This window comes from Simochromis diagramma, unplaced genomic scaffold (genome assembly GCF_900408965.1).
Source record: "Simochromis diagramma unplaced genomic scaffold, fSimDia1.1 OVJJ01000604.1, whole genome shotgun sequence".
In the NCBI taxonomy this organism is placed as follows: Eukaryota; Metazoa; Chordata; class Actinopteri; order Cichliformes; family Cichlidae; genus Simochromis; species Simochromis diagramma.
Genome location: NW_024387416.1, coordinates 3,003,478 through 3,019,758, shown reverse-complemented (window position 1 = coordinate 3,019,758; position 16,281 = coordinate 3,003,478). Strand labels below are relative to the sequence as shown.

The 16,281-nt window shown below is 41.3% G+C and overlaps 1 protein-coding gene across 4 annotated transcripts in view; it reads left to right on the top strand.

The window, feature by feature from the left end:
- Positions 1–2,269: 2,269 nt before the first annotated feature.
- ppargc1a (peroxisome proliferator-activated receptor gamma, coactivator 1 alpha) overlaps positions 2,270–16,281 on the top strand; it is a 300,282-nt gene continuing 286,270 nt past the window's right edge. For 2 of the 4 annotated variants that reach the window (XM_040012277.1, XM_040012276.1), the window contains exon 1: positions 2,273–2,477. In XM_040012277.1, the coding sequence (XP_039868211.1) occupies positions 2,397–2,477 (81 nt within the window). In that variant the 5' untranslated portion in view covers positions 2,273–2,396. Of the gene's footprint in view, positions 2,478–16,281 lie in introns of all 4 variants that reach the window. The other 2 variants (XM_040012273.1, XM_040012272.1) reach the window with 2 other exon arrangements.

Genomic DNA, 16,281 nt, shown 5'->3' with positions numbered 1-16,281 from the left:
AGCGTTCTGCTCTACCAGGTGCAACAATTGAGTTTAACATCCAGGCATCCATGAAAACGGAATTTATGACATTTAACGGAGTTAGAAGTTAGCAGGGAGTTAGCTCGCTAGCTTCTATCTAAATACAATATAGCATGTCCTGACTGCGGGGTTTTGGAAACAAATTAAAACGTACAGCTCTGTTATCACTTCCAACATAAATGAAGACAGAAAACTAAACAGCAGTGACGTTTGTAGGGTTACTGAAGTTGGGCTAGCTGGTATATAATGATGTGCTACGTTACCGCTAGCGACACAGCTATGTTAGCATAATATAAACAAGCTAACTTTTTCTCCACTTGATAAAAGTTAACGTGAGTGTTGTCGGTGGTCAGGAACAAATGTAATCGCATGGCAGGATGCTGTAAAAGGACCAAACTTCAGCCAGGAGAACAACTGAGATAATCCATCCACAATACGAGGTTAGTCATTCATATACTGCTGCATGGGCTGGGCTGTAGTTACATCCTAAGGTTTTAAAAACTGAGCTTAAATAAATGATTAGCGGCAATAAAAGCCGAGGGAGGTCAACAGTGATCACTGACTGTTTTAGGAGCTTTTTGAGATCAAATAGAAGAAAATACATAACATTAAACATGTTAACGACACAAAAGCCATATTAAACGCAGACTACTTTTTTTTTTTTTTTTTGGAATACGTTTTATTGACAAAGCACAAAATACAGATATACAAATACAAAATAGCAAACACAATGTCAGAGGGTTCGTATAAAAAAGCAAAATAGACAGTCTATTATAGAATCACATGATATTGAACAGGGAACATAGGTTTATGGTTTTGACAGCTTTTTGACTTTGAGAATGTTGTATGGTTTTAACATATTGTTTGGTTTCATTTAAAAAGCACCGAAAGGATGGTTTTGTGTTAGAAAATTTCGACTTATGTATATGAAATTTAGCCAATAATATCAATAAATTAATCAAATAAAATTCGTTTGCCCTGTGCATGGGGTACTTAAAGAAACCAAACAATATTTTCTCGTAACAAAGAGAGAACTCAGAAAAGATAAAGGAAACAACAAAAACACAAAATTCTTGCCAGAAAAGATTCGTGTATAAGCATGACCAAAATAAATGAGAAATATCTTCCTTCACACAATTACAAAATGTACAGTTAACATCAATGTCCTTTTTATAACGTACAAGAAAAGACCTAGTTGGGTAAAAACAATGAATAACTTTAAAAGATATTTCCTTTACTTTGTTATTTAATAGAAATTTCGACGGTAAGGTCCAAATCTTCTCCCATTCCAGGTCCTGGTATAAGTTATTCCAGTAGGCGACAGCCGTTGGGAAACAAGTTCTGTCTTTTTGACACAGAGTTCGTATTTCACGGTTGTTTTTCCTCCTTACAGAGGGGAAACACACCTGACCGATATAAGTAACAGCAGGATCCAGTGGTAAAGGGGTCAAATTAAACGCAGACTACTTTAGGCCCGGAAGTAGGAATCGTCGCGTCATCACTGAACAACCGGATAGGGGGTTCATGAGATGTGGTTGCTGGTAGATAGCAACTATCATATAAACATAAACCTGTGGGGTCTGGAGGTGGACACATGAAAGTTTTATATATAAAACTTTATATTTAGCAATGTATTTTAAATATAACACAGGATTCTGTGTCAGTTACTACAAAAATAGCCCTTTGAAATCAGATGACTTTGCTTATACATGCCATACACCCCACCCTTATTCTTGGTACCCCATTTGTAAAAATCCTGGAAAAACCCTTGTACAGGTGCTAGCTTTTTGGCATACATATTAAGTGTTCACGAGGACATAAAAACTATTTAAAAGTTTTCTAATTCTTTAAACTTCCCTAAAGTGTTTTTTCTACCAGCATGTTGACCGTTTTCATGTCACTTTTTTCATAATGCCCTGGGTTTCATTAGCTGGGAAAGGAATTTTTGTTTAAAAAAAAAAAGACGTAAAAACAAAAAGCAGTTTTCTTATTTTGCTCACCGTGACCGAAAGAGAAACAGCTAACGACCACACTCCAGGCATCCAGTCGTTTCTCTGCCGTGTTATTTAAAGTATTTTTCATCGCTTTCGTCGGTAGCCACCGTTGACCCTGACACCTGAAGGCGGTGGGATGCACCCCGACACATCCCACTTTGGTTTTTTGGAGACGACGGCCACGTGACCGAGGTAACGGCAGCATCCGCGCGCACACCGCCGCTGTTCGTTTGATAGCATCCACGGCGCCGGACGGAGAAGAGAGCGGGACAGAGAGAGAGAGAGAGAAAGAGAGGGAGATAGGAAGAAGCAGTCGTCGAGGGAAGACTTGAACAAAATCTCCGTCTTGCTGACTCCTTCACCAGACGCGGCGGGCACACCATGGACGGCTATGGCCGGACCGAAGATGAGCTGTTCTCCTCCTGCCTCGTGAACCTCACCTGGGAGACGTGCTACGAGCAGGTAGGACAGGTCCCTCTCCGCGGGAGAGAACAGCGTCGTTGTTTCCGCTGCTGTGATTTAAAATGGCACAAATATATATATAGAGATATGTAAGTGTTTAAAGGGGGAGTTTAAAGGGCTGGTTTTTAATGACTGACTCAGCACGTGAGGTGAGAGCAGGTACAACTTCACAAACTTGGGGTTTTTGTGTTTTGCCAGCAGGGTCACACGAATACTTTCCTCAACTTCCCTTAAGCTTTCTGTTACTCAAACATTCTGCCTTTAAAATCAATAATGGATGAACCTGGTAGACAAAATAAATCTTATGCCGGGAATGTTATCAATAAATTAGAGGTAAACACACACACACACACGCCATTATTCCTTTGAAGTATCTGAGAGACATGATCTTTTTGGTGTTATGAGTGAAGCTTTTTCAAACAGAGATCATAAGACACCGGCTTCTTACTAAAGATACCTGTGTACCTGAGACCCGTGGGTTGCCATGTGGGTCTGGAAATCAGGTAAGGCAGACTGAGATTGGAGTGAGTGTTGTTGTTGTTGCTGATGCTGAGCACTTTGATCCTGGAGTGTCGGGCCTGTTTCTCACACAGCAGAGAAGCACTGGTGTCTGTTTGGAGATAATTACCTAATTCATCCTCCCTCTTCCCTCAAGCTCAATCAGTTTTGCTTTTTAAAAACACACTTATCGTGCTATATGAAATCCCTCTTAATTCTCACATTCTAATTCGAGGGAGGAATGCGTGCGGCTAAAGTCATCTGCCACAAGAATGCCAATGAAATCATTCTCTATGAATGCTAAGAGGGCTCCCAGCTATTTAGCAGTTTATGCTCAATGATTGATGCCAAAATATTTGTACAGTGATTTTTATGGTAATTTACTTGAATGCCACCGTGAGAGCTCGGGATATATACGCGGGGAATTTATTTTTCTGTTATCAGTATCCAGGTTGCAATACAGCAGAGGAGGACACTTAAACAATCAATCTCCTGTGGTTTAGTGGGCTAGCATTTTGAATTACAAGTAATCGCAAATTAAAGAGGATTAGGCTCTTAAAGCCTGAGCTCCTGATTGGCCGTGCCGAGAGTCATATTGTAACAGTTATTTAGGCACAAGAAACAAAAGCCACCCCAAAAACATGACTCAGAAGTGCAAAGTCACTGTGAATGGCATTTTAAATGTGCAACAATTAAGCCTCGGCTGCAAAGTGGATTTCGGCACATCAGTCGAGTGCAAGCGCATTTACAAATTTAAGACACTGAAATCCACAGCAGAGAACTGACTTAGCGTTGTAGACTTCTGCTGCATTTGCATCAGTCTTCAGGGTTGGAAAGTTTAGAACTTTACGTCGCTGTCGTTCAAGGCTGAAACTGCAGACTGAAGGTAGTTCAGCTGAAAATATCGAGAGAAAAAAAGGCCATTACCTAGGTTTATTTTTTTTCTTACACCTGCTGAAATAAACAGTTGATAAACTGATCAGCAGAAAATTAGTTTTTAAGTCTTTTTTTGTAATCAGTTCATCTTTCAAACACAGTCGCTCAGTCGATCGTTTTTACTTTTACACGTCACTTCAGATTTGCTGTCTTTGGGGGTTTGGAAATCTGGTCTGAAAATATAAGAAATCTAAGTTCACTTGGATGGATTCTTGTTTTTCTAGAGTGGGTGGCTCTGTTGTGTGGCTTAGGAGGTAGAGCAGGTCATCTACCAGACACATGGTTGGTGGTTTGATCCCTGGCTGTTCCTGTCTTAGGCAAGATACTGAACCCCAAGCTCCTCCTGATACCAGAGTAGAAAAGCACTATATAAGCCTAACCCATGTATCAGTCTGCATATCCTATTGGTCAGTAGTGGCCTGTACATTGGTATATGCTTATATTTTTTTAATATAATCTTTATATTTACAGAAAATCAAGATGTAGTCAGTACTTTTGGCTGTTTTTACACCAGCCATCCTTCCTGACAGGACCCTCCCGTTTTATCCAGGGTTGGGATCCGGACTAGGTGTACACTTGTGCCCCCAGTGCATCTGCTCCCCACTCTTGAACTGGGGATCTTTTGCACACAAGGGAAAAGTGTTAACCTCTGCAAAGCAGAGCTGCTATAATACTGGAAGAGGTGCTGGGGTATTTCAGAAATCATTTCATAATTTTCCCAGCCTGGCAGCATGTGTAGCAGAGTAGCATCACAGCTGAGCGGACGATGGTTCGAGATCTAATTTGGCAAATATATTGTTGATGAGTTAAACAATGTCTCCATCATTTTCTGTTTTTAATTGATCTGACATCCAGCGGGTAGCGCTGAGTATTTGATTTGGCAGATTTTTACGCTGGATGCCCAGCCTCATGCAACCCCTGGGGGATTTGTGCCTCCTCCTGGGATCAAACCAGGGGTCTTGCTTGTTAGGCCAATATGAAAACCACTACACTATGGAGATCTGTAATGAGCATATTTCTCCTTTCAGACTGGCTGATATTAGATTAACAGACAACACAACTGAAGCTTTAATCCACAGCGAAAAGGTTGGACTATTAACCCTACATTCCCGTTCCTATATGAAGAGTTAACATAAAATGGTCTTCCTCAAATGCTTTCACATATTTTCCCAAATCAGCCTGGCACAGTCTGTATGCTTCCCATGAAAAATCTTTAATAAGTATCTTCCTGGAAGCAGGTCATCTGCTCAGCCACCACGTTGTTAGCCATGCACATATATCCTCTCTCGCCCTCCCCAAGTCCTAGGGCGGGTGGGTAAATAAATAAATAAGGCAGTAAAGGGAAATGTTGACACAGCCTGTCCTTGTGGCCAGATTATCCACTCATGCTTGAGCGCTGGGTAAAGGCCCTGCATTATTCAGCCTAAGACACAGAGACAGGGAAAAACCGTGGAAAAGCTGGGTCTTGCCGCAGGAGTGTGTGCGTATGTGTGCGTGCGTGCGCTCTTTGGGGTGAGTGCTTCCACTTTTAAAAGAGCAGACATGGGGGATAGCTGAAACGCAAGCGGTGGGGAATATGCTGTCTTCGCTTAATTATCAAATGAACTTATTGCCTCTCCCTCCACTCCATCGCCTTCTTTTTCCCCACTCTCCACAACCCCCTCGCCAACACCTCCCCCTCTTAATCATCGGGCTTCTTGAGAGCTGCTGTCCGTGGTGCTGAAAGTTTCATCACACATTTTGTGCATGTCTTTTTGGAGTTCCAGGCTCCGGTCCCTTCCCAGGCTCCGTCGCTCTTCAAAAGCAATGTATTCAGTTTGTCTCGACAAAAAGCGTGCCAGCGCTTGGCAGTCCGACTCAAAAGGGTGAACTCTATCATTCAAGACGTTTCAAAAAAGCTGCAGGTAACACAGCGTGCGCTCAGAAGCAGTAAGAACTAATGCGTTTTTTTTATGTGTCTGCTTCTGCCTACAGCATGTTTCATCACAGCGAGGCTCAAGCTCCGTTACTACTCACTCAGTGGCTTGGTTAAATGAAACCTCCTTTGTGTGCGCTCTTATGTACAGTATTTGATCCACGTGAGTCCCTTTTTTTTCCGTGTAATGAGACAGTAGCTTCACTGTTTTGCTTTTTGTGGGTGGAGGCACACTTTACAGCAAGGAAGGAATTAAAAACTGTTTAAACAGGGTTGTATTTGGAGAGCCTTTTGAGAGATCACAGACTCAGCAGAGAGCGAGAATGTGTTCCTTTCTTTGAGTTTACAGTATTGTACTCCACTTTTGGCAGGGGAAAGGGTAGAATTGAAAATATATTTAGTGTTCATAGCTAAGTATAAGAAAAATTGATTGTAAGCTGTCAGGATGCCTATGTGGCACTTGGGTTAATAAAAGCTCTCATTCAGAGCGGAAACAAACTCATCATCATTAGTCAGTCGATGGAATAGTAATTGGCAGCTGTTTGGTATCAATCAATTCATTATTTGCTTTTTTTTCCAGTTCCAGATTTTCTTTTTTTTATAGCAATGAAACCAAGTATCTTTCACAAATTTTCTCAGTTTTATTATTCAAATGACTAATCGGTAAGAAAATTTGCAGGCTGGAGTCCTGCACATCTCTTGGCCTCTCTCTTTTTCAAATGATGGAATCCTTTTTAAGCCAGGATTTCCTCATTGTTAATCCAGTGTCTGCAACTGTCTGTACAAGAACTAGTCAAGCTAGTCTCCCCTACTGTCATGTACCACTTCCAGTTCTCGTACTACATCAGGATTATTCCCTGAAAGTTCTGTTCCAGTGACTTGTTGGCTTGCATTTGGGCTTTTCTGTCACTGTATTTTAAAAAAAGATGAAAGGAGGTTGCAGGGGGCCAGATATGGTGAAAAGGGCAAGCACGGAGCGCTGTTTGTATGGGCATGGCAAAGAAATCTTGTATTCTGTCACTGTGCAGATTTTTTTCTACTTATTTGTTCTCTTCTCAGATATCTCAGGCCTTTATTCTGTGGTGATGGTGAACTCTTGTGTCCTGTGGTTAAATTAAAAAAGAGAGGCTCCTCCTTATCTGGTGCACTTCCCCTACCTGTGGAAGGCAAAGTTATGAGGGCTTGAACAAGGAAACTACCATGAAGGGGATAAAAGCCATATTTATTTAGGGTAGTTTGTGAAATTTTTCACCAATTGCAATGTGACGGTGGTAGCGGAAATTTATGGATTATTTCTTCAGGTAAAAGTAACAACACACTATAAAATAATGTAGTAAAAGTCAAGCAATCAAAACTTTCATGGGACTGAAATGCTAGCGGCTAAATGATTAAAAGTAGAACTACACACGTGTGTAAAAGAGCTGATTTTTATACAGCTATACAGTGGTCGTTTTTACTTTTTAAAAAAACTCATCTGATATATTGATATTGTAGAAAGATATATCATGATAGGTATGTTTGTTATTATGGATGAGCTCATATAAAAGTTCCCATTTGAAACAAAACATGGGGTTAATTCAGAAATTGTGTCAGGTGCACAGGGTACGCGTCGCTGCTGAGAATTTGACGGCGCTGTACCGACTGGTAAAATAAATTGCTGAAAGATGAAACACTGTACAACTGTAACATAGTGCATGTGTGTAAATCTGAGTACGATGTCTAAAAAAATATGGGCTGGTATGTTGATAACATCATCACCCTTAAAAATCAGTGCTCTACTTAAATATTTTATTTGTATCTACAGAAAACTAAAGCTTATGTTTTCCAGGCTGTACATATGTTTGATGTTTATATGTGAACTTGAAATGGAGCTATTCATTATGCCTGTTGAATTAAGGCAGTGCACTAGAATGCCAAAACATTGTAAAATGGATATATCAGCGTACAAGTACCTCAAAATTGTCCTCAAGTGCCTACGCTTATTTGCACTGATCAGTGGAGACCTCTTGTCCCTTTAACAGTGCAATGCGTCACTGACAACAATATGAGATGGAGCGCTTATTCCAAATAGAACGAGAATGGCTAAAAGCAGGGGAGCTAAAGGTAAATTTTTAAATAGCCTCATTACCCGTTCCAGATTCCAGGAACTCACTTATTGTTTGTCATGCTTTCAGTCCGTGATATGCTCCGTGTACCTACCACCTCTCCCTGAAGGAGTATATCTAATTTTCACATTGGCACATCTTATTTCTTTTTCTTTTCTTTTTTCTTTTTTAATCAACAAGTGCGTGCCTGCTGAACACCTTGCTTTTGATAGCAACCCACAGATGCAGGGCCTGTCAGCGGTGTAATGAGAAGCGCGTTGTTCCCTTGCAACATATTGCCAAGATATGGATGGATAATTATCTAATCAAGACTTTGTGAAAGTGCCACCCCTTACTCACTGCTGACCTGCTAACCGTCTGCCAGAGCCTTTTTGCCAAGATGTATACTGCTAAATGATCATAGGGTACGTTTCAGTATTGGTGACAGTGTTGGTATATTTTAAGGCTAAAAAGGGGCATCGATTTAGAGGACTTTAAATTACTTAAACAGCAACTCTATTGGGTGTTATCCTGTTGTCAGTAGTTGTTGATCTGTGGTCATTTTGTTAATATTTAACAGTGAAGTTGGTGCTTAAAGTCGCAAAGAAACACCAGACCAGCTTAAGTCGTTATTTATGAGGCATAAATCTACGCAAGGTGACACTTCATTTCATTTCCAGAGAGAAACGTGAACTACCAGAGAGAGCAACAAGCTTTGATTCCTGGTGGAACTATAAAATCTGTCATGCAGAATATCTAATTATTTGCAGCAGGAGAAGCCTTTTAACTACACCAGTGCATAATATGTACAGTTAATTGGTTAGCTGCGAAAAAAACCCAACTTTTATGCTCTTCTAGTCTCTCTGAGGTTCACAGCTAATTTAATGTAATCAAAATATTAGTTTCCAGTGATATTAATCTTGTTTTGTAGCTTTCTCGCACCGCGCCGTCTGAATTGACGTCTAAGCGGGGTGAGTGCAGACTACATTCTTTGATTATGTGTGGGAAAAATGTCTTCCTCACCATTGACAATCTGTTGATACCTTGCAAAATCTGAGATGAAAGGAAATGCAGCTTAGACTGTGAAAAATCCTTGCCTTCTCACCGGGAGGTAAAAGTACTCTCACAAACATTGAATTGTACATCTGAAGTGTTATCAATTCCACCTGAAACGGAGGGCCCCGGTGGCAGAGCTGAACCCCTGCGCTTTTGATCGCACCAGCAGTGCCTGTAAACAAGTATTTTCCCATCTTCCTCTCCTCTGTCTGTCTCTCCGTTTCTCTGCTCTCCCTCTCCCCCACCAAGGTGTCTGGAGGGGGAGGTTCCTTTGATTATCTCTGCTGCCGATTAATTGCTTTTCTTAACCTCTGCACAGACGTGCTCCTACACCGCCCCAGAGCCTGCCGCACGCGCCCAGATGGACCCCTGCCAGGAGAAAAACAAACCGCGCCATGCTTCTTCCTCCCCACCTTCTCCCAATTACTGACCTTCATCCTTTCATTTTGCCTCGGATGTTATCGTCGGCATTATCAGGCGTATTTACTTTGTTTGTTTAGCTAGTGGCTTGGTGCACTGCAGCATTCTTGGCTACATTTTTATGGCACGCTGAGCATGTGTGATACATGCATTCATTTTTTATTTTTTTATTTTTTTTTGAGGGAAGAGTTACAGGACCGGATGAGAGGAGTTTATGACATACAATACATTTACCTGACAACACAAAGTGTCTGTGTGTGACCAAGTGAAGCGGCAGGGCATGAATATTATACTGTCCTTTTTTTCTATTTCCAAACTGTCCTTATTCTATGATTAAATAGATTTTGGCCTTGAGTTGTGCTGGCCAAGCAATTTGAGTTTCTTTTTTTTCCCTCCAACACTGAGTGCTCTTTTCCATCTCACTTTGCCTTTGAGACATGCATGTGCATCACATCTCCGAAAAGGTCCCAGCCCTTGCCTCCAAATGCTGTCATATAGCAATGAACTCCCTCCTTCAGACCTTGGCCTGCTTTTTTTTTTTCTCCCACCCTTCCTTTAGGACATCCTGAAAGCTCGTCCAGAGGCCATCTCTCAATGATTAATGCGTTCCATCTCGCATGCAGACCACCTACTATACCTTTACAGTTTGGACAACGCTGTGCTAAAATGTTCTCAGGATGACCCAGCGGTTGGTTTGCCACGGGAGAAAGAAAGCTTTAATCAAATTTTTTTTCAGTTGTTGCTGATTTATTTCCTGACTTTTTAGCACAGACTTGATAGGTCAAAATATAGACATGAAAGTTTCTTTTTTTTAGCCTCAAGATGCTGGCAGAAAAGTGTTGGAATATAACCTTTCGAGTTCTCTAATCCATAACACTGACTTTTTAGTCTTGGTCTCCCTCCAGTTCATCATTTTCTGCATCCAGAGAAACTTCTCTTACAGCTTAAGTTTTGCGTGACTGTTTATGACATTACTGTACTTTGCTTTAGGGATTTTTTTTAATTTTTTTAAGCGAATGTAGCCTAATTGGTTCAGGTGTTTGATACAGAGAGCACTGTGGGGCTCTAGTCTAAGAGGAGAGGAGACAGCCCACACATAACCACGCTCTGGATGCACAAATGCAAAAATCTGCATGTGAGGCATGAACAGACACATAATGTGCACACTGACTCACTCATTCACTCACTAACAGGCTAGACTCTGAGGACTGTATGGCACAGTGTGGTGTTGCTGATTTTTTTTCCTTTTTCCCCCATCAGCAGAAAGCCGGGATGAGCTGAGCTAATTGAGCTGGGAGGCCCGGCGGGGGAACGTGGCCCATTCTCACACCAGCTCGTCACTTCCTTTCTTTACCCATCCACCCTTGCGTCTATAGTCCCATACCTCCAAACCACTCAGTGCTGCTTACAAGAATGATTTTACTTCATCACCCAGTGTTTGATTAGTGCTAGACTCATATTGATACGAGTTACAGGTGGATGAAATGCATCGCAAAGCCGCAGTTTGTAGAAAATGATAGCAGTTGCTCTGTCGACATAGTCGAAGCACATGTTGAAGTACCGGTTTGAATAATGTCAATGTGACGTGCATTAGTTTCGGACTGCTGTGTTGCATCGTACTCTTTACACATTACAAGCTAAAACAGACAAACTGCGCTGTCTGAACCAGAGCAGACAAGGCGACAACAAAAGCAGATTACCTGTTCTATTTGAGGGATATTAAGACATTATATGCCATTCAATGGGCCCTGGGAGGCCCGTCATAAAAGCCACAGCAAGCTGTCGAGACGGAGACTCAGAGTTGTTTCCACCCTTTAGCTGCGTTTGGGGACTGATTATGGTCAGGCAAACAGCCCTTACCTGGAAAGTCACTTTCACTTTCTCGTCCACCATTTGTTAGTATGGCTAATGTCTCATTAAGTCTCACAGAGGGGAAATGATGTGCTCTTTGGGTGAAGGTTAGGCTCTCGGCTTATCATGAGACAAAAAGAGAGACTGATTATCACAACACAGGCGTGCCTTAGCCTGTGTCTTTCACTACAAGTCCTATTTGTGTTACTGCTCGAGCTGCTTCATTACCCATAATCTATTAGCCCTCCCTCCACCTCCCCCAAGTAAAAGTTAAAACATTTGGACTAAATGATGAATGCTTGATCACTTTCTGCACCGGTGTTCTATGGAGAGGAGTGAACGGAAAGGGGTGGGGGGTAAATTTTACATTATCAAGGAGATAATTACAAAGCAATCATAAGCAGTTTCCAGTAAAGTAGTAAACAAGCCAAGGGCTTGTGCTCTTTTCCCAAGAATAATTAAAAGTTGCTTTGCATTCTATGCATCAGTGTCCTTTCCTCCGCTGAGTGGCCACCTCTTGGCATAATAAAGCTGGCTGAAGCATGGGGGGGGGAGTCCTTCACTCAAAGGTGATCGGGCGTTTTTTAGACCTTTTCCTGTCTCGTAATCTTCCCCATGATCTGCCATGGGAAACTCATTTTGAATTTATAGTTCATTTCCTTTTTTTTAATCTCTTTTTCCCCCCAGTCAAGAGTCGGTTCTGAACAGCTGCGGACTGCTGTGTCACAAAGTGGGAACACTTCCAGAAATGGACTTCTACTTCTCCATGGCTTTTCCTTTAATGCCTCAGTAACGAGTTCATTCATTGATTGGTCTAGACTCAAGAGCACGGTGACTTGCCGACGGAGGTGTGTAGGAATATTAGATGAGCAGGCCATCCTTTCTAGCTGAATTCTCAACCTTAAAAATGCTAATTAACTTTTAGGCCAAGTGACTCTAAAAACAGGTATTTTACTTGATATAGACAGTGGATCTGAGGCACAGCTTCATACTTTCAAATATCTTATTTTATTATGAAAGTATATCAATTTTATAGCTTGTGTTACTATTTATTTTTACTACCCCCTTTGTAATTGCTTTTAATAAGTGAATTGTTAGAACATCTTGCCCCAGTTTCAACCCTTTTAACAGAATCCAAAGCTGTCAGAACAGAGCAGCAGCTCAGGACAGGCTCCTTTGCACTTGATCAACTTCCTGTCTCAGTTTCCTGGTCTTCCTTAGAGCTTAAGATGCCTGCAGGCTGTGTCCCTTCGCAGCGCTGATGCGCAGTTGTTACTCAACTTCAAACAACACTAGAATCAGTCAATTATCCGTAGAATCGATCAACATAATGCCGCTCTCGCTCATTTAAAAGAGCCAATCAATCTGCATGAGCCTTTTTTTTCCTTGACGCAGTACTGCATTCATTTGTGTGCATGTGTTAGACGCTCATGATGGATCTACTCCAGTGACGGCTTACCTTCTGATTTATGATTATTTATCCCTGGAGTAAGACTGAAAGTTGACCTCTCATCTAGGCATCTGCCTTCCCCGATGCCTGTAAAAACTGCATGTGGAGTCGCACAATAACATCTTGCTTGCTTAAAACTCCTAATGCACAGGAGGCAAAATTCGCTGCTTCTCTAAAAGCTCTTAATTTCAACTCGCTTGCACCTGTGTTAGCACGTGCTAGCTGCACTCACCAGCTCCTCTGTGACTTCATTACTAAATGAAGCGACCCATAATTCCACATCCCACCACGAATAAATGCTGTAGCGGCAGTCTGCGATGCGCCGAGGGTGGGGCTGGGAAAGGGGGACATCTCGTCCTCCATACCTGATGACATGCAAGGTTTATCACGTTGAGCAGAGACATGGTCACCTTACCCCGGGCCTCATTGTGACAGCCAGCAAGTCACTTGAGAGCACCATTGGAAATCAATATTCCTCCACTCTTTAATTGTTAGGAAAAAAAACTCCCCTGTTTACAGCATCCCATCATCAGTCAGGACAGTCTGACTTTCATTTATTTTTGCCTTTTCCTCTCTTCTTTCTGTCTCTTCCTCCTTCTTCTCCGTGGTGCGTGCTGGCTGGCTGAGTTTTTGCTAGATTACGTAACGGGAACTGGCTGGATTTCATTTCGGGGGACCTACTTTATATGCACACAAACGCTTTTCTGGGTAACTTCAGGGTCTTAAATCTGCTTAATCCTACTGACCACACACCCAAGAGGTCATTTTTTTTCTTCACGTGTTTTTTTTTTTTTAAAAATCATTTGAAATTTTTATGACTTTGTCCATCAAGTTGTTTCTAACAACGCTAAATGATTGTTTTCTATTTCTGCTTTGATTGGTGTTTTTGAAAATATAAATGTTTTGGGCTCCCAGTGGATCCCAGTCTGTACAGCTTTAATATATGGAACTATTTATTCACTCTTTTGCAGCGAGTCCTAAGTTAAAGTAACACAAGATATCCAGGTAATACTGGGGCACTCTGTTATTTTAAAGGAAGAAAGACTCAAATGCAATCACTGCCTACATCATCTGGATGGGGAACTTCCCAGACTGGAAGCTATCAGAATGCTGGAGATGTAGCTGGATCTATTGTACCTGAGACAGCCGGGGCATGGCCTGGTCATGCCATAAATGACAAGGAGAGCTGTTACTGCTACATTACAAACCTCAATCTTAGGAGCTATGAACCTCCTGAGGGTGAGGAAAACTCCACCTGCTGATGTGACTATCCAACACTCACCTCAACAGGAAGGCATCAACTGTTTGCTTCTGCTGTGACATGCCAGCATGGCAGGAGGCAAATTGTGTGCTCTAACTGTCTGTTGTGTGTTCTTAGCTTTAGCTGTTTTTAGTCCTTTCTGCTCTGGTTCCTGTATAACCATGGTGAGAGTCAAGTTAAGATTGCCAGCAATAAGTAAGACTGAGAAGACAAAGTTATTCTTTGTTACATATTCTGTTCATAATATTTATGGACAGAAGTTCTAGGCACAGCCAATTTGTGGATGGTGAAGGGTTTGGTGGTCTTGTCCCTGCTGGAGATGATGGCTTTATTGGGCCATGACCTCCAGGTCGCACTAGGGTAGTTTGCAGATGAGTGTCAAGCACCTCCAGGTTTGAATCCATGGCTCTCAGTTGAAAAGAGTGGAGTGCCAACTCCAGGTCAGGGATGAGTACCTGATCTGGAGTGGGAGTTCAACTATTTTGGGGTCTTGTTCGTGAGTGAGGGGAGAGTGCAGCAGGAGATAGACAGAACGATTGGCTTAATGTCTGCAGCAGTGTTATACTGGTCTGCTGTGGTGAAGGGAGAGTGGATCCCAAAACTGCCACATTACCTATGATCACAAAAGTTGCAGGTTGTGATGAAAAGAAAGTGACTGTAGATGCAAGGATCTCTAAGCCCAGGACATTTGGGAAAGACTCAGGGTAAAGTTGCTATGCCAGATGAGGTGGTACAGCCATCTGACCAAGAGACCTCCTCGGTCAAGTGTTTCAGGCATTTAATGGAGGCCTCGGGGCAGAGCCAGGACATGCTGGAAAAGTCTCTGGGCTGGTTGTGTGTTTATTTGAATTATTTTATATTGGCGTCCAAATGATCCATCATGGTTTCATCATGTATATACAACTCAAATAATATTTACATGAAATTACTGAAAACCGATTAATACCAGAATCCAAAAATGGTACATGAGCTTTTAATTAATAATGTGAATGTGCTTTGGTGTAGGTTTGTGTTTTACAAAATATGCTAATTCATTGTAAATTAATTTTTTTTTTAGATGACATTAATTACATAGCTAATAGTACTTGAAGCAGAGATAAGTTTTACTATTATTATTATTTTTCTGTTCTGATTGATTGTCACAGTAAAGTGTACTTGGTGTCCCGGGGGTCTTTAACCTCTTAAGACCCAAACTCTTCCATGACATGCATTTTTAATTTCTCTTTGATATTTGGGCATATTGGGACCCGATGAATGTAAAAATTAATTACCAGATTTACCAGATTTTTTTTTACCTTATTTTTGTTTTTAAGAAAAATAAGAGCCTCATATGAGGATATTTGTTTAAAATTTTGATAGAACAGTAGCAGTATAATGTAATGTAATACAATGTAAGTGGATATCAGGCCCATGTAGAGCAAAATTGAGTATTTTGGTCTAAATAACCCAAAATGTGATGTCCACATATGTGGACGCCAGGTCCTAGGAGGTTAATTCATGTATGTAAAATGTCTTTGGGATGAAGTTTGAGAGTGCACGTCCTCTATTGTCTTGAGCAAACACGACATGCTGGATTCATGGCCAAATAACTTCAGGATGCAACTGCTTCACAGTCCTTGTTGTTTACTGATTTCATCGCCTTTACCTCTACAGTCCTCCTACTTATTCACAACTGTTATATTATGACCATTAAGAGCTAAGAAGTTCCTAGAAACAGACAATAAATAAATAAATATATTTATTAATATATATATTTTCATCTTAAACTTGCTACCCATGACAAATGCCACAGTATTGCAAAGAAATAATAATAATTTCTTTTAAAAAATGTAATCTTTATGGGCGATTATTCTTTTGTAAAATGCATGTGTGGCACCTGTCTTTTGCTTTCAGTTAAGGAAGCCGTATAACCACCAGGATCTACTTTTATGTGTGAAACATGTCAAAATATGGAAGTTTACAAGTGCAGCTCTAGGGGACATCCCACTGGTATGTCTTGGAGGAGAAAAGTAAAGATATGAGAAAGCTGGAGCAGATAACATTTGGTAGTAATGTGTCCCTACATGCTATCATGTTTAAAGTGTGTTGTTTGTACCACTTGCAGTACTTTGTAACTTCTGTTTTTAATAGGAATATCTTTATTTAGTTGTCATGCAAGTAAAAGGGCCACTCCTGCATACATGAGGAGGGTGCTTGTTGATAGTTGATGCTAAGGGATGAAAACAGTCGCTGTGATGTCACCCACTGGTTTGTCCTCGACTTTAATGTTATGGCCAATGCCAGCTTGGATTGCTGGAGCATAGTAAAGTGACCATATATAGATGATATATAAG